The 22,258-nt window shown below is 43.2% G+C and overlaps 1 protein-coding gene across 2 annotated transcripts in view; it reads left to right on the top strand.

Moving 5' to 3' along the window:
* The first annotated feature begins 5,073 nt into the window (after nt 1-5,073).
* Nucleotides 5,074-22,258, top strand: part of SLC25A43 (solute carrier family 25 member 43) — a 34,857-nt gene continuing 17,672 nt past the window's right edge. The window contains exons 1-3 of one of the 2 annotated variants that reach the window (XM_064482809.1): nt 5,074-5,426; nt 11,823-12,064; nt 15,062-15,234. In XM_064482809.1, coding sequence (XP_064338879.1) covers nt 5,152-5,426; nt 11,823-12,064; nt 15,062-15,234 — 690 coding nt within the window. In that variant the 5' untranslated portion in view covers nt 5,074-5,151. The remainder of the gene's footprint in view (nt 5,427-11,822; nt 12,065-15,061; nt 15,235-22,258) is intronic. The other variant, XM_064482808.1, reaches the window with a different exon arrangement.

Here is a 22,258-nt window from a genome sequence, read left to right as displayed (position 1 = left end):
AAGAAATTTAAGATGATACAAACAGATGGAAAGATATACCATGTTCTTGGATTGGAAGAATCAATATTGTTAAAATGGCCATATTACCCAAGGGAATATACAGACTTAATGCAATCCCTATCAAGTTACCAATGACATTTTTCACAAAGCTGGAACAAAAAAAATGTTAAAATTTGTATGGAAACACAAAAGAACTCCAATAGCCAAAACAATCTTGAGAATAAGAAGCAGGGCTGAGGGAATCATGTGCCCTGACTTCAGACTATACTACAAAGCTACAGGAATCAAAACAGTATGGTACTGACACAAAAACAGACACATCGATCAATGGAACAGGATAAAAAGTCCAGAAATAAATTCATGCACTTATGGTCAATTAATCTATGACAAAGGTGGCATCAATATACAATGGAGAAAAGACAGTCTCTTCAATAAGTGGTGCTGGGAAAACTGAACAGCTACAAGTAAAAGAATGAAATTACAACATTCTCTAACACCATATACAAGAATAAACTTAAAGACCTAAATGTAAGACTGGATACTATAAAACTCCTAGAGGAAAATGTAGGCAGAACACTGTTTGACATAAACTGCAGTGGTATTTTTTTCAAACCAGCTCCTAGAGTAATGGAAATAAAAGCAAAACTAAACAAATTGGACCTCATTAAACTTAAAAGTTTTTGCACAGCTAAGGATATCATAAACAAAATTAAAAAACAACCTACAGAATGGGAAAAATATTTGCAAATGATGTGACCGATAAGGAACTAATTTCCAAAATATACAAACAGCTCGTACAGCTTAAAATGAAAAAAAAAAAGCAACCCAATCAAAAAATGGGCAAAAGACCTAAATAGACATTTCTTCAAAAAAGACATCCAGAAGGCCAACAGGTACATGAAAAGATGCTCAATATCACTAATTATTAGAGAAATGCAAATCAAAACTACAATGAGATATCACCTCACACCAGTCAGAATGGCCATCTTTAAAAAGTCTACAAATAATAAATGCTGGAGAGGGTGTGGAGAAAAAGACACCCTCGTATACTGTTGGTAGAAATGTAAACTGGTGCAGCCACTATGGAAAACAGTGTGGAGGTTCCTTAAAAAAATAAAAATAGACTTATCATATGATCCAGCAATCTCACTCCCGGGCATATATCCAGAGGAAGCTATAATTTGAAAAGACATATGCACCCCAATGTTCATAGCAGCACTATTTACAACAGCCAAGACATGGAAACAACCTAAATGTCCATCAACAGATGACTGGATAAGGACACACACACAGACACACACACACACACATACACGCACACATATATACAATGAAATATTACTCAAACATAAAAAAGAATGAAATAATGCCATTTGCAGCAACATAAATGGACACAGAGATTATTATATTATGTGAAGTAAGTCAGACAGAGAAAAACAAATATCATATGACGTCATTTATATGTGGAACTTAAAAAAAAAAGAAAAGATACAAATTTTATTTACAAACCAGAAGTAGACTCACGGACATAGAAAACAAACTGTGGTTACCAGAGTGAAAGCAGGGGAGGAAAGGACAGATTAGGAGTTTGGGATTAATAGATATACATTACTATATACAAAACAGATAAACAATAAGGACCTACTATATAGCACAAAGAACTATATTCAATTTCTTGTAATGAACTGTAATGGAAAAGAATCTGAAAAAAAAATATATATATACACACATATATATGTATATGTATAACTGAATCTACTTTGCTCTACACCTGAAACTAACATTGTAAATCGACTACACTTCAGTAAAAAATAAGAATTTTTAAAAAAAGGAAAGAAAACTCTGCTTAACTCATAAAGACAAAATATTTTTCGCACAGTGTTTATGTACGTGGAATTTCCCAGGAATGCAATTACCATGTAAATAGAAAGCAGATTGTATTTTGTTTCATTCAGAACCTCACCAAGAGTTGTTCAACATTTCAAAACCAATACCTCCCTGATAACAAAGTAAATGTCACTGAAAACACTGCCCCTAATGGGAATGCCTCGGAGAAAATCCACGGTGGAGGAGAGATTTCTTTAAATTGATAATACACACCCCTGTTAAAAAGAAAAGAGGGAGAAAGCAAACAGTACAAAAGCGCACACAGGCAAAAGTCAGTCTCCCTTCCACCTCTGTTCTCATCTCTCCCAGTTTTTATCCCTAGAAATAATCTGATTATCAGGGTCTTTTTAATCCTTCCAGAGAATTATCTCCTTTTTGTTTAGAAGGAAGTGAGGGAGGGAGGGGAAAAATCCATATAAATGAGTATTTGTCTGAGCATGGAAAAAAAAAGATGAGGAAGGGTACACGTGTGTGCCTGCATGCACACATACACACACACATCAAGCTCTTAATGTTGATTGCTCTAATGTTACCTCAGAGCATGTGCAGGGGGAACTTAACCTTCTTTAATACACTTCTGTACTGTTTTTCTCGGTACGACAGGTATACACTACTTTTGCAATTTACAAAATTCCATAAGGTTAAAGAATAAAATACAAATTAAGAGAGCAGGAATCAACCAATATTGGCATAAATACAGCAAGATAAATTATAATCTTAGAAACATCAGTAAGGTGGTGGGAAGGGATAAACTGGGGATGAATATGAAAAGGAATAGACGTATGTATAAATGTATAAGTGAATCACTATGTAGTACACCAGAAATAAACACAACATTGTAAATCGACTATACTTCAGTAAAAAAACAAAAGAAACATCAGCAAGTTAAACTAAGGTAATGAGCTGAGAGATTTCACTCAGTGAGACGAGAAACAAAAAAATGAGAGTTGGAGAATCAAAAACTGTTGGCACCTCCCAGGGCCTGACTAGGGGGACAGGAGGCTGCCTACTGGCTTGAATCAGCCAGCCACCCTTTCTCCTCATGTTACAATACTACTTGTAAGATTATTTTATTATTTTATTACTGCCTCTTTCCCTTTTTTTTCTTTTTTAGTTATCACACATTTATTTTTAACACAGCATCCCGATTTCACATCATGTGCCTTTTCCAAAGTTGGAGATCCTTAACTTACTGTGTTCATCACAGACTCTCCAACAAGTGTGAAAAAGAGGCAAGGAGGTTATCTTGATTCTACAAGTCACAATCCAAATACAGGACACCCTCGGGGACTGATTTATGTTTAAGATCAATCTACATAATGTTGCCAGTGCTTAGCAAATGAATGAGACTGTGGCTGAGTAAAATATTAACACACCTTGTTATGTTAGCACATTATCATGAAAAGACAGAAGGCAGCAAATCAAAATTTTGCTGCGACTCATTTTACTGTTCGATGTACGTGTGTGTACCTGTTGTGAAAAATTATACACTTTTGCTTTAGAGGTTAAAATAGACCATCAACTCACGATCTCTCCTGGCCCCTAGCTGTTGGCTCGTCTTGCCTGTGGCTCACTTAAACATCTTATTCGTGCTGGGAAAAAAAAAAAGGATGGCAGTGCTAAAAAAGCAAAGGGTATACTCTGTTCTCAAGGTGGGTGCAGCTGAATCTCTCACACAAGTTGCCTTAAAACAAAACCAATGGAGCCAATCTCCATACAATATAGTTATTATATCAACTGTTCCATTCCCAGGGCAGAGCTCCTGGAAGGAGTTTTAGAATCTGGTCCCGTGGTCCAACAGAGTGCTTTAGAACACAGCTGGTACCTGAAGATCCCTTACTGTAGTCTCCAAATTCCAATTCCAACCCTCTTAAAAGCCAGTATCCTCTGGTCCTCAGAGTCATAAACCTACTTTCTCCAACCTCCCACAGCTGTGAAATTAGCTTAAGCAAGACAGGAGAATTCACAAAACAAGAAATATAAGCATCCCCGAGCAAGGCTTCTGTAACTAGAACAGGTCCTCTCTGTCTAAACCCTGCAACGCCTTTTAGAAGAGATTCTTTTATCATCATGTCTATTAGTAAATGTAGAAAATAACGATATAAACCTAAAAGCAACTGTGTACCTGGGATGTATTATACTAACAGACTGCTGGACTGCCTTTTCATTATTATTATTGATATGGCTTTTTAAAAAGAGAAAACAGGGAGAAATATGGAACTTTTTTAACTTATCAAAACGATTCTTAAACTCTGGCCAAGTCACTCCTAGCCCTTCTTTGCCTTTGTTGTCCTCTTAGCTAACAGAACCACTGAATATGTCCCTACTCGAGTTACACTCTGCAGTGGCAGTGGACGTACAGCATAGCTGATAGTGGAGGTTGGCACAAAACCAGACATAGATTTGAATCCTGACTGCAGCTGTGTCACCTAGAGCAAATCAATCTCTCTGTCTTGGTTTCCTCTTCTGTAAAATAGCATCTAATCATAGCTAACACATCTATACACTTACCTATATGGTTGTTCATTTAATCCTTACAACCTGTAGATGAAGCAACTGAGGCTCAGAGAGGTTGAGTGACTTCCCCAAGGTCTCACAACTGCTAAACTGCAGAGCTAAGATTCTAACAAAGGTTGGAGGCCAGGCTCTAGCCTCCACAGCCTCTCCAATTGACAGCAATAAATGAGGCACATCTACTAAGAGCTGTTTTGAGGATTAAATGAGATAATGTATGAAAAGCCTAATACTTGATACCGTGTTTATGTTATAGAAGGTTTTTTCCTTCTGCACTGGGAAATCTGTAAGGCGCTTTCTCAGGGAAGAAAACAAGTTGGAGGGACAAGAACAGAGGCGAGGGGAGAAAGGGGGCGAGGTGGAATGTGGAAAGGGAGAAAGGAGGTAAACAAGGCGGGGGAGGGGAGCGGGGTGACGCTGAATACTCAGGACACAAGAGGTCGAGCGGGCTAGGCCTGGAGAGAACACGGGGACTCTCAGCGGCAAACAGAAACGGGCCGGCCAAAGAGCAGACATTAAACCGGAGCGGCCTCAGCCCCGGGCCGGCCTCACCTCCAGGCCCGGCCTCCTCAGCCCCTCCCGAGCCTCAGGCAGGCTCGGCCCGGGAGAGGACCCGGCTTCCCGTCCGGGCCGCGGGTCCGCCCCACGCCGGGCGGGGCCTGGCCCGCCCCCTGCGCCGGGAACCCGGGAGCCCCAGGCCCGAGCCACGCGATCTGCGGGCCGGCGGGGGCCTCGGGCCGGCGGGGCGCGATGGCGACTTGGCGGCGAGACGGCCGGCTGACGGGCAGCCAACGGCTGCTGTGCGCGGGGCTGGCGGGGTCGCTCAGCCTCAGCCTCACCGCGCCGCTGGAGCTCGCCACCGTGCTGGCCCAGGTCGGCGTCGTGCGCGGCCGCGCCCGGGGGCCGTGGGCAGCGGGGCTCCGCGTGTGGCGGACCGAGGGGCCCCGCGCGCTGTGGAAGGGGAACGCGGTGGCCTGCCTGCGCCTCTTCCCCTGCAGCGCCGTGCAGCTGACCGCCTACCGCAAGTAAGAGCCGGGCGCGGGCCGCGAGGGCGGCGCGGGCGGCGTGGGCGGGGCCCAGGGCCCGGGAGGCCGCCGCCGTGGTGCCGCGGGGGTTCCGCTGGGGGTCCCGCGGCCCGACGCCGCCGAGGTACCCGGGATCGGGGTCGGGCGGTGCGCCACGGCCCGCTTCCGGATCGCGTAGGAGCCCCTTGGGCCCGTCTGGCCAGACGGCGACATCTATGACCCCCAAAGCTCAGTCCCCAGGTCTTTTACGTTCTCTTAGGATTCCTGCCCCGCCGGGTACAGTTCTGTGCGGGCGCAGCTCTGGCGCAGAGAGGCTGACCGGGTTGGATGGGCGAGGAGGTGGAAGGGGAGCCAAAGGAGATTTGGGGGAAGGAGTGAAGAGATCTCCGGAGAGATGGCTCCTAACCCTTCCCACCGTCTACCAACTTGGAAATTTTGCCTTCGCTGGCTTAGGACAGAGATCCTTTTGAAGGTGCGTGTATGGAAGTGTGTCCGTGTGATCAAAGCCCCCGGAAGAAAGTGCTCGCTAGGGGCAGAGAGCCCAATCTATGGCGACAAAAAGGCCACGGAGTTCTGCACCCCACGCCAGAAGCTGGCCTTTAGGGCTCAACAGGCTGCAGCTTCACCTCCCCAAACTGCAAACAGCCCCACTCGCTGCCCACTGGCCTCCTTTTGGGCTTTTAACATCTTCTCCCACAACAGCTGCCTCTTAGGAAAACATCTAAATATGTAATGCAGGATGAGCTTTAAAGCTTCCTCAGAGCTCAGAGATCTTTGCATTTTAACTGGAAACAAAGACTAAAAGAATGAAATGGTAGTGATGTAATTTCAGGGAGAAGGGATGTTTCTATATTTGGGGGGGGGAGGGCAGGACGGTTTCTGTGTTCCTCATTGGGTGGGCACGGTGCCAACTTCAAAGACGGCCTTGGTTGGGAATTAGAGAAACAGCACACAGTCTTGACCACACAGGTCAGCCTTGGAGGCTGACAGTCAAAGGATTTTGCCTTTGGCTCTGGGAGGCCAGAAGTGGAAGTCTCACCTGGCAGCTGACAAGCCCTAGGGAATCTTCCTTATCACTACTAGGTCTTTGAGGCTAGCGCTCATTTCACTTATGCCTCGGAATAGAGCTCTTTCCCCCCCAGCCCCGTTGCCCTCAGCAGCATCTGGCCTGCAGTCTGTAAACAGTTCTCCTCTGAGTTTTAATGATTCAGTTTCTCCCCACTTCACTCCATTCTCCACAAAGTAGTATGGAAATCTTCCTTTGGAATGTGTACCAAGAGGAGGGAGGCAAAACTTCAAAGGCTGGTTTAAGTATTGTGGCTTTGCTGCTCACCATCTAGAATATATACAGTCATCCCCCAGTATCTGCAGAGGGGATTGCTTCCAGGACATCCCCACACACACACACCAAAATCCACAGATGCTCAAATCTGTTATATAAAATGGAGTAGTATTTGCATATAACCTACACACATCCTCCTACATACTTCAAATCATCTCTAGATTGCTTATACCACCTAATGCAATATAAATACTATGTAAATAGTTGTAAATACTATGTAAATATTTGCTGATATGCAGCAAATTCAAGTTTTGCTTTTTGGAACTTTCTGCAATTTTTTCCCTGAATATTTTCAATCCATAGTTAGTTGTAGAGCCCATGTATACGGTGAGCTGACTGCATATCATTGGCTTTTTAACAGCTTTATTGAGATACCATTGACACAGAAAAATTGTATACAGCTTGATGTTTTGATATATGTACATTGTGAAATGATCACCACAATCGAGCTAATTAACATATCCCATCTCCACCTAGTTACCATTTTATGTGTGTGTGTATCGTTGGATTTTACAACTCTTGCCTCCTGCCCTGTAAGGTCCACAAGGCAGGAAGTATTATGCCCATTTTACAGATGCAGAGTTGGGCTCAGATTGGCCACACCACTCATCAGTAACAGAGCTGAGCCCCACCACCTGGCCTTCTGACTCCAATTCCCATGCCCTGTTACATCATGCTGCCTTTCTCTCTGCACTCATTAAGTGCCCACTGTGTGCATGATGCTTGAGACAATGCAAGGATGAAAGGGGCATGGTCCCTGTGCCCCAGAGCTTACAGAGCAATGGAATAACCATTCTATGTTCGTAGCATGTGACTACCAAGGATAAAGTCCTATAGAAATTCACACTTCTGATGAGGGAGGTAGAGGAGATGTGAAGACTTCACAGCAGAGAAAAAACATCTGAGTTTGGGCTTGGGAGAATGAGTAGGAGTTTTCAGGCAAAGATGGGGAGAAAGATATTGCCAGTAATGCCAAGAGCAAAGGCACAGAGGTGGGAAGGCATGCAGCCCGACTGGAGCATAAGGTGTGTCTCTGGCTATAATGGGAAATACAGCCAGAAGAGCAGGTTGGAATGAGATCTTGGAGGGCCAGATTAAGGAGTTTGGACTTTACTTGGAATGCAAAGGTAGCTGTGGGGGGGGGGAGGTTGATGGGAGGAATGCTGTGATTAAAGCAGTTCAACAGGGATTACTGTCACCTGGTAGCAGGCGAGGATGACTAGAGAGGAGGAAGACTAGGGGTGGCAGGACCAGTTAGGAACCTGCTGCACTAGCCCATGTGGTGGCTGAGGGCACCTGAAATAGGCTGGTGACAGTGGGAATGGAGAAGATGAGATGTGTGGGAGAGAAAGAATGGATAATTACCCAGGCTAGGTCTGCTAATTTTTTTCTGCAAGATTAGTTTCTGGAAACTAAAAAGGAAATATTTCAGTGATGGACAGCAAAGTGATTGATTAATCATGGTGCCATCCTTCCTACGTAAAGACAATACCTTTGGTCCATCATTACACTGACTAATCTCTACCCTCCTGACCATGAATTTGCAAATCAGTTCTTTGAGGGTAATAGTACAGCCTATGATTATGGATTTGAACAAAGCAGAAACATCCAGAATGTTCAGGGAATGGAGCGGTTCAGTGATTTGTCCACAAACACAATTAATGGCAGAGCTAGAGCTTGAAACCAGGTCTTCTCGCTCCTTAGTCCAGGGCTCTGCCCAGCACTGTGATGCTGAAGTGTCTCCTTACTTGGATTTCCAACTAAAAGGATCCACTCAGTAGAGTCTATTAGGAACTAGGTCCTTGTACTAAACAAATAAAACCTAACCCAGTGGATGGCTTTCAAAGAAATCACACAGTAGACCCTCACCCAACGTTATGCCACAACTGTTTGTCTAGCTGTATAAACATTGGTTTGGGTCGCTGAAACTCTGAAACTGTTCATAACCAACACCATTTCCTTATTGTGCAATGGACTCATGAGCTTGTGTTTGGCTGTTAACCTGTGTTAGGTTGAAGTGTTGACAGTTCTAACTACATGTAACCAGGGTGTGTGTAATATCCGTGTGCCTGAAAGGAAGGGGTTACTGCTGTTCATCAGCTTATCCAGTCTCGCTGGAAGAAGCTTCTGTGCGTGTGTGGGAGTGGGAGGAAGAGCAGAAAGGGGAACACTGCTGCCCCAGCCAATCAGACAAGAGCTTAAGATGCAGGGACCAGGATGACATCATTGATGGCCTATCAGGGTTGCCTGCCTTGACTCTGATTATAGGAGGAACGATGTGTAGTCCTGGTCTCCGTATCAGATAGTAAGAGTCTGAAAAGAAAGGACTTTCTTTGGTTTTTCTTTTTAATTTTGTGTATTGGATAGTAAGACCCTACTTTATCAAACAAACTGATAAAAGACAGGGTTCCTCTTCCCAATTTATGTCATTCAGTGAACCAAGGGCCTAATTCCACTCCTGTTGCCCCTATTAGTCATCTCTTTGGCAGGACTGCTGAACCCTCTTATGATCTATGCTGAATACGAGCACAGTGTCTGGCACGTTGTGGATGTTCAGTGACTGGGTAATGAATTCATTAGTGTCCTGGAAGTGGTGAGTGGGGTGGGGAATAAGGGTGAGGTGATAAGAATGAACAGTGTTTCTTTTGGCATTCAAACTCCTCCTTCTTCTAGGTTGTTCCAGCTTGCTGCAGACCAGCCCTCCAGACAAGCATTTCTACTTCGTCTCCCCTCCCCCTGCTAAGGTTCCTCTCCACTTGATTGGCCAGGGGAGAGCAGAGGGAGAAGCAGGGAAGGGTGCAGGCACTGAAACTGAGGCAGATGGCCCATTGGTGAATGCTAGCTTAGTTACCTGCATCTTTAAAAGGTAGCTGGTCATCTCAAGTGACTGTTTCAGCTGGCGCAGTTAAGGTCAGTTGACAAAATGAAGTCAAGACTTTCCTATAGCTTGAAGGAGGCGTTTTTAATCAATGAGGGTTGACTTGAGAGCAAAGGAGCTGTCCCAGATCCCCTTCAGTGATGTCACCCGAACAGCCACACGTCTTATTTATCAGGCAGGGGGCCCTGGCCTGGGCCAAACTGAAAAAGCAGGAAATACACCTTTTCTCTGGAGCTTTGAAAGCCAAAGAACTGGGATGCTCTCATTTTTTTCAAAAAGATACAATGCCTTTATTTTAGCCTAGCTCTGTTCACTTTCCTTTTATTCAAATCCTTGCTCTCCCTCTCCTCCTCCCTCACTCTGACAGAAAACATTATTTTTCCTGGTTTCCAAGCCCTTTTGTATTTTGTCTTCATCAGCAAGAATAAGCAAAATTCCTTTGCTTTCTGGCCAGGGAACGTGCACCGTGTACAAGTGCCCTTACGATTCCTGCTGAGGTGGGCCCTCATGACTGGGAATGCAGTGCTTCCAAAAAGAGATTATAACAGAGTGACTTTCTGTTTTGCATTTAGAAAAGTCCACCCAAAGCCATTTTTTACTAAATTATGAAACTACAGAAAAACACAAAGAATAGTCTAGCAAACACTCATACCCACCATGCAGAATTGACAACATGAAATATATTTAGTTTAAAAGATACTTCAAGTATCTCTTTTTAATACAAGAAATAAAATACTAGAGATAAAGCTGAAGTCCTCTTCATTCTCATCCCCAGTCCCATCCACTCTCCACCTTCCTGGAGGTCTGTTTTATAATTCTTCATGTGTATCTATAGCTATCCATGATTACTCTAAGATATGGTTTTGTGGATGTGCTTCTTAATTTAAATATAGTCAGCCCTCTGTATCTTCAGCTTCTGCATCCATGTATTCAACCAATCACAGATCAAAAATATTTGGGAAAAAAATTCCAGAAAGTTCCAAAAAGCAAAACTTGAATATACCATGCTCCACAACTATTTACATAGCATTTACACTGTATTAGGTATTATAAGTAATCTAGAGATGATTTAAAGTATACTAGAGGGCAAATACTACACCATTTTATATGAGGGACTTGAGCATCCACAGATTTTGGTATCTGTGGAGGGTCCTGAAACCTGTGGATATAGAGCGACAATGTGAGATAGTTACCATACACTAAAGGTCACTCTGCAGCTTGCTTTTTTTACTCAATTTTATGCTTTTTATAACTTATCCATGTTAATATATAGTTCTAAAGCTCATTCATTTTAACTGTAGTATCCATTGTATGGATACAATTTATCCATTCCCTTCCCAATGGACAGTTAGATTGTTTGATTTTACTTACAAACAACACATACAATGAAGTATGTGTCTTCATATGTACATGTGCAAAAGTTGCTCTAGGATATGCACCTAGAAATGGAATCACTGGGGTCAAAGTAGGCATTCTTGCAACTGTACTAGATACTTCAGTGACCTACCAATTTACACTTCTACCAGCAGTGAGTGGGAGTTCCTGTTTCCACACTTTCTCACCATCGCTTGATATTATCAGACTTTTTAATTTTTCCCAGTCTGCTGGGTGAGAAATGGTATCTTGTTATTTCTATTTGTCATTTTCCTGACACTGGGTGGGGTGGCATATCTTCTTGTGTAATTATTAAACCAATATATTTTAAAAACTCAATAACTGGGGATGCTCAAATTCACCATTTCAAGCAATTTCATTTCAGTTTCAACAGAATCAAAGGAGGGCATTCCAGTTCAGCATTTACCAAGTACATCTGTTCCTTTACACCCCACAGGCAAGCCAGGAATGACAGTTACACAGATAACAGGGGGAAATGCTTAAGATGAAGTGGGAAGGACTTAGGGTAGTTACAAATAAGAGGGTTAAGAATCTCCTCCTTAGAGCTGACAAGAATTACATAAATATAGTAGAACTGAACATGTTATTCACTAATCGTAATATATTAGTATAGTAATTTTCACTTTGTAAAGGATTTCCAAATGCTGGAAAATGTTGCAGTAAGTAGTGTAGAATAAATCAACTATACCTAAATTTTAAAAAAATTTAAGTAAGTAGCATAGAGTACTCTAGCACAATCCATAGCTGATTCCCTTGGGCTTCTCTCCCTGTTTTCTCCCAGGTTTGTCGTGCTGTTCACAGATGACCTGGGCCATATTTCCCAGTGGCACTCCATCATGGCTGGGAGTCTCGCAGGCATGGTTTCCACCATTGTGACATATCCTACTGACCTCATCAAAACCCGGTTAATTGTGCAGAACATGCTGGAACCATCTTACAGGGGGATCTTCCATGCTTTTTCTACTATTTATCAACAGGAAGGCTTCCTGGCCTTTTATCGAGGGGTTTCCCTTACTGTTTTAGGTAAGATGGAACTTTTCACCTTGTCCAAGAAAAGGCTGTGTTCTTTGATATATACAACTGGATTGTATACCTTTGTTGGTAACCAATTAAATCCATTTTACTGACTTCAAGGGATATATATGAATGTATTATAGACATTTGTAACCAGTTAAATCCATTTAACTGAGTCCAAGGTCATATGGATTCAATCCATATAGAGTTGATTAGCTTCATTCTATTCCAGAGCCATACACCCTACTCCTAACATTGGCCTGTTAAACATCCCTGGGAGGTGGGTAGGACAGAGTGGAGATGGCTCAGCATAAATTGATGGGAAGACAATCCCACCCACTCCCCATCTTACTGAGGAAGGAGTCTCAGTGTGCAGCCATGCATGTATGAGCACAACCAGGGCAGCAACTGTAGCTTCTGTGATCTTTGGAAACTTTGCCAGGTCATTGGGACCCCCGTTGCCAACCCAGTAGACTTTCACCTTTTATCTGACCTTTGTTGCAGCATTTGATGAGATTGATCACCCTTTATTCTGGAAATTTGGCTTCTAGGACTCCACTGTCTCCTAGATGTCTCTCCCACCTCTCTGCAGCTCTTTCTTGTCTGGCTCATCTGATGCCACCAGCCCCCTACATGTCTCTGCTCCCCCAGCTCCTTCCTTAGCTTTCTTCTCACACTCCATACCCTCCCTAGGAGGCCTCATCTAAGCTAGTGGGTTGAACAAGCATCATTATACTCTAATGACTCCCAATCTCCTCTCTATAATAACAATGACTAACATCTATTGGTGTTTACTATGTGCCAGGCATTGTGCTAAATGCTCTGCATACAGTTTCTCATTTAAACCTCACTTTACAGATGAAATAGATACTTAGGGAAGCTAAGTAACTTGCCCAAGGTCACATAGATAGAAAGTGGAAGAACCTAGCAATATAACCCCAGAGCCCTCTTTCTTAACCACTGACTACTACTAATTCCCAATGGCAGTACAAATGCCTGCTATTGGACACCCTCACCTGACGCTCCCTTGGCACATCAAAGTCAAGGCTAAACCTGATGTCTTCATTAGTGGCACACCTGCTCCCCTCTTTTGTTCCCTAAAGAACCAAACCGCCTTTCTTTCACTCAGTGGCCCAAACCTGAAGAAACCTAGAGTCGCCTCAACTTGACTCCTCTTCTCCGCTTCAGCTGCCAAGTGCTGTCAGTTTCACCTCTTTTAACTCTCAAGTCTGCCCCCTTCTCCATCCCCATCTTCTCTGCCCCAAGTGACACTCTCATCATCATCCTTCCTACAGACACTTACTAGAGGCTCCTACCTGGTCCCAGTCTTGGGTCTCTCTGCCCAAGTCCACCCTGTGCCCTGCTGCCAGGGTGTGGTGATCTTTCTAAGTGCAAGTTGATCATTTCACCACCCTCTTGCCCCTTCCCTCCTTAAAAGCCTTCACTGACTCCTATGAGCTACAGGGAAAAGCCCAGATTCCTTATGGCAAACTAGATCCTTCAGACCTGGCCTTGGCCAGCTTCTCCTACCCAATCTCCTACCACGCCTCTATCTGCACTCCTGCTTTAGCCATACAGAAATACTTGCATTTCTTGGAAATACCACTCTCTTTGTACATGCTGTTCTCTCTGCCTGCTCTCTCGATATCTGATGAACTCCTACTCGTTCCTCAAGACCCAGTTGAAAAGTTCTGTCTTCTGTGACATCCTTCCTGGTTCCCCCAGGCAAAATTCATCCCTCTGATCCTTGTGTACCTAGAGCACTTTGTACAGCCCTCCTGTTATGGCACATATCAGCTGTCTGTCTCTTCCACTAGATGGTAAGCACCTCCAGGAATTAGCCTACTTACCTTCTTTGTCTTCCTGGCACCTGGCATAAGGCACATCACATAGCATAAGCTCCACATCTTTTTTCTTTTTTTCTTTTTTTCTTTTTTTTTTTAATTGAAGTATAGTCAGTTACAATGTGTCAATTTCTGGTGTACAGCATAATATTTCAGTCATACATATACATACATATATTTTCATATTCTTTTTCATTATAGGTTACTACACACGTTTTCCAAATGAAGGAAGATACAGAGTTGGTGCATCATTTTTAATGTGTTTATTAAATAAGTATTACATCTTTCTAAAGATGAGCAACCCCACTAGTGTTAGCCCCTCTTTTAAATCTCATTTTGAGGGAGAAATTTAGTCCCTGTGTAAACTTGAGATTGCTCCCAAAGTTTCTGGAAGTTTCTAAGTGCCAACTCTTGCCCTACCTGCTCACCGTCTTTCCCTAGAAAGATGAGGCTGCCACACAGTGCAGGGTGCCCACTGGACCCTATTATGGCCACATCATTCCTAGAGGCCAGGTCAAGTAACCCCCCTCACCACTACTGTCTCACTTTTCAGTTTTTAAGAATGTTTCTTCTCAGCTAGAGATGAGTCCCTCCTAGCCTCCTAAACTTGGTTAAGTGATGCCCACTAACTTTTTTTTAATGAATGATTTTTTTTCTTCAACACTCTTATGTTTTTAAACTTCAAACACCCAGAAAAGTTAAAAGAATTGAAAACATCCATATACCCACCATATACCATATCCTTCAGTTAACGTTTTGCTCTATATCACAGCTATCCATTTCTGGCCACTCATCACTCATATATTTTTTAGTAATTTCCATGTAAGTTGCAAACATCAATAAACTTTGCCCCTCAACCCTTCAACATGCATATCATTAACTAGAGTTCAATATTTCTTTATGGCTCTTTTAAAAGTAAAATTTACATAGACTACACAAACCTTTAGGGAACCATTTGATGCATTTTGACCAATGACACAACCCCTATCAAAATACAGCATGTCGTCCTCACCCAAGAAAGCTCCTGCTGCTTCGGCTGGAATGATTTTAACAAGCCCAGAGATGGTCCTATTTACTTCCCCTGGGTTCCCCACAGGCATTTATGTTCTCAAGCCAGGTGTCTCCGGAGACATCACAACCTCTCCCTGGTGTTGTTTTTCAGGTGCTGTCCCTTTCTCTGCTGGCTCCCTTCTAGTTTACATGAACCTGGAGAAAATCTGGAATGGACCCCGAGATCGATTCTCTCTCTTCCAGAACTTTGCCAATGTCTGCCTGGCTGCTGCTGTGACCCAGACACTCTCCTTCCCCTTCGACACCGTGAAGAGAAAGATGCAGGTGAGGAGTTATGTTTGAGGGGGTGCCTTGAAGTGTTTGTGGGTGGGTAACAACAGCAAAGAACACTGCGCCTGAGCAGTGCCAGGTTTCCAAGGAGCTAGTGACTGCTCGTACAAACATTCTGCAAACCCCTGTTCCGTGGCATTTCTGCTGCTAACTTAACCTCAGGGCAATGGGCTTGAGTCCAAGCCATCTCCCCATTCCCACCCTCTGCTTTTTTAGGTCTCTGATGAAGCCTCCAGAGGAGGCCCATTTTTCTTTCCTCTCTTCCTCATGGCTGCCACTGCCCAGTACATCAGTGCAGCCTCCCATGTCTCCTTTTTCCTGCAGCCTTCATGGCGAGGACACGGCACTCTCCTTACCTCAGTGAAACAGACTGGAAAGAACGAAAATAAGCCAGGGACTATCAATAACAAGGGCCCAGTGGTCCCTGATTCCCCTCCTGGGGAAGTAACTGCATTTAAAATGTGTTGGTGTCTTTGTGGGATTGGACCTGCATTTTCCTAATTATTACCTAAGAGACTCAGTTTCGCTACAGGCCACAGAAGCAAAAGCCTGCTATCCAAGGTCTCCAAGTGAGGAACTGGCTTAGCCTAGGATCAGCCAATTTTTATCAAAGAAAAATCAGAATGGTCCAAGTCACGTTGGGCTTACAGGCAGGTCCACACAGTGGGGTGGACTCAGAATCAAGCAGGGCTTTTCATCTGCCCTGCTCACTCACCGCTAGCCTCCCTTAAAACTCCACATCCACAGGCTTGCCTGCCTTCCTGGCCTCTTCTGGGCAAATCCTGATTTATACAATTGATATATTCCTGAAGAGCTGCGCGGATATTAATTTGGGGCCAGCTGAATCCAATTTTAAATGATCAGTCCCAGGTGAGTTTGTGTTTCCCCGTGGCTCTAACTTGTCCCTCTGCTATCTCAATGGCCCCCAGCTTCCCCTCATGACTTTCTCTGCCGGGCCGGGCCTCATCTCCCTCAGCACTAAAAAGCCAGCAAGTACTTATCTCCACCTAGAAAGAAAAGCTGCTTTCAGAATAATAACATCACGATTACACCCAATTTTGCTGCTCCAGTCAACCACAATTTTCATCTCTCTGGCTTGTGTTCCTTTCTTGTCCTTTGTCCGAGCAAATTTTAAAAATTGTCACAGTATTGTAATTGCAACGTAGATACAAGTTTAGAGCCTGCTTAGCACAGACTTCTTTATAAAATCCATTATTCCTAATTTTAAGAATAATGTACATACACTTAAAAATGGTCAATTTTATGTTATGTCTGTTTTATCACAATAAAAAAGGGAATGTGCATAGATCATAGAAAATTTGGGAAATACAGAAAAGCACGAAAAAGAAACAATAATTACCTATAAGCCGAATACCTATGCACTTTAATGATTAATAGTTTTACTTGTGTGTATATTCATATGTGTATGTATATATATATGTGTGCATAAATACAGATATAATACATGTATATAGAAAGTTATTTTTCTACAAAACTGTGTTCCTATTGTATATAAAATTTAGTATCCTGCTTTTTTCACTTATCATTCAACGGATATTGCCTCAGGCCATCAAGTATTGAGAACATCTTTTCTAATTATCACGTAGTATTCTACCATATGGATGTGCTATAATTTTTTTTAAATAATAGATTTATTCTCTCAAGGTTCTGGAGGCTAGAAGTTTAATATTAAGGTGTTGGCAGAGCCATGCCCCATTTGAAGGCTCTGGGGGAGGATTCTTCTTTGTCTCTTCCAGCTTCTAACAGCCCTAAGCATTCCTTGGTTTGTGCAGAATAACTTCAGTCTCTACCTCCATCATACCATAAATAACAATTTCTCAGTTTTTTAATATTTAGACTGTTTCTAATTCTTCAGTGTGATAACACTGCAGTGAAAACCCTTGTATTGTTTCACATCTGTGATGACACTCTTTAGCTATATTCCTCGAAATACAGGTCACAAGATAAAAATAATTCTAAGGCTCTTAATGAAGTTTGCACCCCAGAAAGGTTGTAAGTTTCCACATGCACCAGCCATGAGTGAGGGTGGTTCATCTCCTCAACTCCTGTCAAGAGTAATTCTTATCACTTTAAATCCTGAAGAACCTAATAGCTGAAAAATGCTATCACATTGTTTCAATTTGAATTTCATTGATTATAAGCAAACTGCATGTATTTCATATATCTCTTGGTCCTTTGTATTTCTTTGTAAATTTTCTACTATGTCCAAATTGCCTATTTTTCTAGGCTATTCAGCTTTTCCTACTAGTTGGTAAAAAGTCTTTATGTGTTAAAGATATTAACCCTTTGTCAAACACTGCACACATTTTTCCCAGTTCAACATTTGGCTTCTGATGCTGCTTGTGTTGTTGTACATATTTTTACATTTTTATGCAATTGTATCTATTACTGTTTTTTTGTTTCTAACTTTGCTCTTCTGTGTAAAAGGTATACCCCATCCTCCAATCATGTGACTTATGAAAAACAATATTTTCATTGTAACTTTTACACTTAATACTTTGACATATCTAGAATTTACCTGGGGTGCAATGTGAGATAATCAACTGATTTTTTTTTAAGATAGTTTACCAATTGTTTAAGCACCATTTTTAGAATAATCTTTCTTTTGCCCACTACTTTGTGATGCAACTTTTACCACATCCTAAATGTTCTGGTGTGCTAGAGTCTGTCTCAGGGCTGTGTATCCGGCTCTGCAGACTTGTCAGTCCGTTCTCGTGCCGGTGCCACGCTATTTCAATTCCTAGAGCTTTATAATACCTTTTAATATCTGGCAGGGCATCTATCACCTCACCACTCTTCTTTTCAACATTTCCTTGATTATTCTCAGGCATTAGTTCTTCCTGATGAACTTTAGAATTACCTTGTGGTTATGACTGGAATTGTGTTAAACCTATATATTCAGAATAATTTGTGTAAATTATTCTGCCTTTTATTCAGGAATACAGTATATCTCTCCTTTAGTTTCAGTCCTCTTTCTTATACTGAACCATATGAAATTGCCAACATCTTCCCTTTGTGACATACCCAAATGGCAACTTCATATGGTCAACTCTTAGGAAAGTTGATTTCTTCATATGGTAATTATGCTGTTTCTAAGATAGCTTCTTTTAAAAAAAAATCCAGGGTGAGGTTGAGTGGGAAGGAAATATGATATACTATAAGTTTTTAATTCATTTTTTAAAATCCTGGCCCTAAGAATTTCTCTTCCTGTCAGGAGTGAGAATGGGCTCTCGCTGGTTGACCATCAGAAGATGGATGAAACAAAGGCTACTTATACCCTGGCTTCCACACTTGGAGGATCAGTTTTTGAACTAGTAGAGTCAGAGGCATCTATCCAGGACTTTCTGCCACTTCTTATAACTGAGTATTCCTTATGCATATAGTTCACGCTTGTTGAGCCCAGCTTCCTCCCCAGAGTGAGCCTGTGCAGACCCAGGGCCTTGAGCCTGAGGGTTGGGGTACTCAGTGAGAAAGGGTAAGATTCTGGGACTGGCTCCAATGTGTGTGTGGGTTTTTCCCCCCACACCAAGCAATTCTCCAATGCCAGCTGAGTGTTCTGCAATTCAACTCAATTGTGACATTCTCTACTGGGAGATAGCATCATATTCCACAGGTTAAGGGCTCAGTCCCACAAGACTGCCCCACACTTCGGATGCCAATCTCAAGCCTAGGTTGTTACCTGTGCTTCTGAGGTATATATAAGTGAGAGGTTCCCACAACCCTATCCTTTGATTAACCTGATTAAATTGTTTGATTAAGCAAAAAAAAAATTGCTAGAGCACAGAACTCAGGAAACCAGTTTACTCACTAGATTACTGGCAACCAGCCCCCATCTTTAAGTGCTTTCCAGAAGTCACCACATTAACATAAACTCAGATGTGGTTGAAAGGGGTTTTTTGTAAGTATCAAGACACCTTTATTGATCTTGTCACTTAGGAATCCTAATTTCAAGGGTTATAGGAACTCTGTGCCAGAAATGGGGACAAAGACCATGTATATATTTCTTATTATAAATCACAATATCACAAAGGGTTTCAGATGAAATTCAGTGACAGCTAAATGTGGGGGTGGAGGTTTCAGCCTTCACCATTAACTTTTGGCTTTCCTTTCTCCACCTGAGAGCTAGAACAATGACCTCTTCTAGGGGAGAAGCCACCACTACTTACTGGGAAAATCTAGCTAACACTACATTCTACTCTAGAATATGTACTTACCACAACAATCTTCTATACACTAGAAGTGGGTATTTGGGGGTAAATTTGATAATCTTTTCCCTTGCATGGAAACCTTCTGCATACTGCATACACAGCTTCAACAAGAAGCTTTAAAATAAATGCAAAGTCATGATGGTTGTTAAGGAAAAAAATCCAAAGAGGCAATCGTGCAGTTTTCATAAAGTATGATCAGTATCCAGTTATGAATGACAACATAAATGTCATCCAAAGATACAGAAGCTAATTCTTAGGGTTGTGGTCAAAGTGTTATTTTACAGGGGTTAATAAACAATAATACCTTGTCCACGCTACTTAAAAAAAAAAGACACCCCCCACAAGACAGAATCACAGGCTGCTTTTAAATGCAAACATGCATTGCTTTCTCTGGCCATTAGATGTCGCTGCAGTAAATGGAGCATATCTGAGCACTACCTGCCAATCTCAGACAGAGCCTTGCAGCTAGTGATGGGTGTCCAGTTAACAGTCTCCTAATCCCTGCTCGAAATACATCTTCAGTTGGGAGGATAAGAAGCCTAGAAACAGCAGGCTAACCTGAAATTCTGTTGTGGTTGTTTGTTCCTGCAAAGCACACAATCCAACTTCTCCAAGAAGAGAGAGCTTTAATAACATTCATCCCCCACTGGAGCCGGCTGCGTTTGCCAGCAGAATTTTTGAGAGAGCTTTACAGGGCAGCCAGGCTCCTCTGAACTGAGCACATTTAATGGTAACATCTGCATTCCATTGGCTTTCCTCCTTACACTGTCCATCAGGAAGCAAATCAAAGTCAGGTGTCTGTTAGATAACCAGCTGGACAGGGAATTTCCTCAACCCCAACACTGGCTGGCCACTTTGTATGAATGTCTCTTTCTCCTAATATATGCTTTTATCCAGATACACACATACACACACAATCTGCCCGTTTAATGCCACATCAGGTTGGAACTCTCCTGAACACTAATGACAGTAATTGGAAGTCTTGTTTAACCAGCTGAGCCCTTCCATCACCGTGCTTACACTCATTTTGTTCCTTTTTCTTTTTCTTACCCTGGCTCCTGGCTGGCATGCTAGAGACTGGAGAGGTAAATAAATTATGCATGTGCATGTTTTGATGGGGTGGTTTCCGGTGGGAAGAGGGGTGGGTCAGTCTTATGCACACATGGGATGAGGTATCCCCACTTGGTGCGCCTTCTTGGAGCCCAGGACCACCCGGCCTGAAATCCCCTGGCCACACACTTCAGTGCATTTCAGCTCAAGCTCTTCCAGGGACGGCCCAGGCTTTTCGCCTTTGCCTCTCGCATACCTGGCCCAGAGTTTGGGTCTGAAGAGGCTGGCAGCACTTAGTGTATTGAGAGAACAAGTAGAAGAGTAAAATATTGATGGAGATTCATTTGTCTGATTAATCTATGGGCCCCTTGTAAGGACCAAGGAGTCCAGTGCACATGGTTCTCTGGACAGTTCATGTGGAAAAAGAGGGAGACAAGCTGCCAGGAACATCCGCAGAGCAGATGAGAAGGTGGAGCCTTGGAACATGGCGGGCCTTCCGAGAGGACCAGGAGGGAGGCAGCAGGCACAAGCTCGTACCCCCACAACTCTGCCTGACACCCTCTCCCCATGGCCCATATTAGGTGTCTGCATTTCATCAAACATAAAACCAAGTGTCAGCCTGTTGCTTACTACCCCAGGGGACTTTGATCCCATCAGGGCTCACAAGGCAAGCAGGATTGGGCCAGGTCAGCATTTGAACTGAAAGCACACAAGATGAAGGACAAAGGTAGTGTCCAAGTGGCGCAGCTGACTGAGCAGAATACACACGGTCCCTGAGTGAAGAGAGGCCCCAGCTGTTCAAACAGAGATGCTAAACCTCCTGAGATGCTGACCTGGGCGCACAGCTTCATCCATTCCCTCCAGGGTGCCCCTCCCCTCTGGTGGTTCCTCAGGCTCAAGTCTACATCCTCGGGCCTGAGCCACATCTCTTGAGCCTTAGTCCAACACTTCACACTGCTTGCTGGACACTGCCATTTGGCTGTCACCTCTCCAGGGTCACCTCTAACTTAGGCTGTATCAGAGTGTCTTCCCAAGTTTTCCATTTCAGTGCCAGCATTCCCCCAGTTACCCAGGCTGGAGATCCAGAAGTTGTCTTTGACTCTCCCTCTTCCCCATTGCCCAGTCAACCCAGTTGGACCCAGTTGGGTCTTCATTCCCAATGCTCCCACATTGGTCTTTTTTTTTGTAACTGTCCCTGCCTTAATCTATGACCTTATCAGCTCATACCTAGGCTATTGCAGTCACCCTCTCCTTGGTCTCAGGATTCATTTTAAAAATGATCAGAAGCATCGGGCACTCATGTGCCAGGCAGTGGGCTAAGTGCTTTCTGCTCATCATCTCATTTAATCCTGGCAGCAACCCTACTAGGTGCATACTGTTCTTATCAAGCCCATTTGACAGAGGAGAAAAGTGAGGCACCGAGAGGCTCTGTTGCCTGCCCAAGTCTACCCACTCAGTAACTGAGTAACTTGAGAGGTAAGACTGGGTAGCTTATCACCAGGGTCAATATTCATTTCAGTCACCTCCAGCTCAGCCCAGGGGCTTCTGCTAGATGAATTTTAAGATCTGCCTGTGTTGTGTCCTCTATTGCCCTGAGAGAATAAAGGCTGAGCCCCTTGGCCTGGCATGCTGCCCTTACCAACTTTGCCACCCTCACTGTGCTCTCTGTATCAGGAGTTGCAAAATCAGGTGCCAGCAGGAACTTGGAAGTAATGGGAAAAAGAGAAAGTAGGGAAACC

The sequence above is a fragment of the Camelus dromedarius genome, chromosome X (assembly GCF_036321535.1).
Source record: "Camelus dromedarius isolate mCamDro1 chromosome X, mCamDro1.pat, whole genome shotgun sequence".
Classification (NCBI taxonomy): Eukaryota; Metazoa; Chordata; class Mammalia; order Artiodactyla; family Camelidae; genus Camelus; species Camelus dromedarius.
Note: the sequence above shows the minus strand (reverse complement) of the source record. Positions and strands in the feature narration are given on the sequence as shown.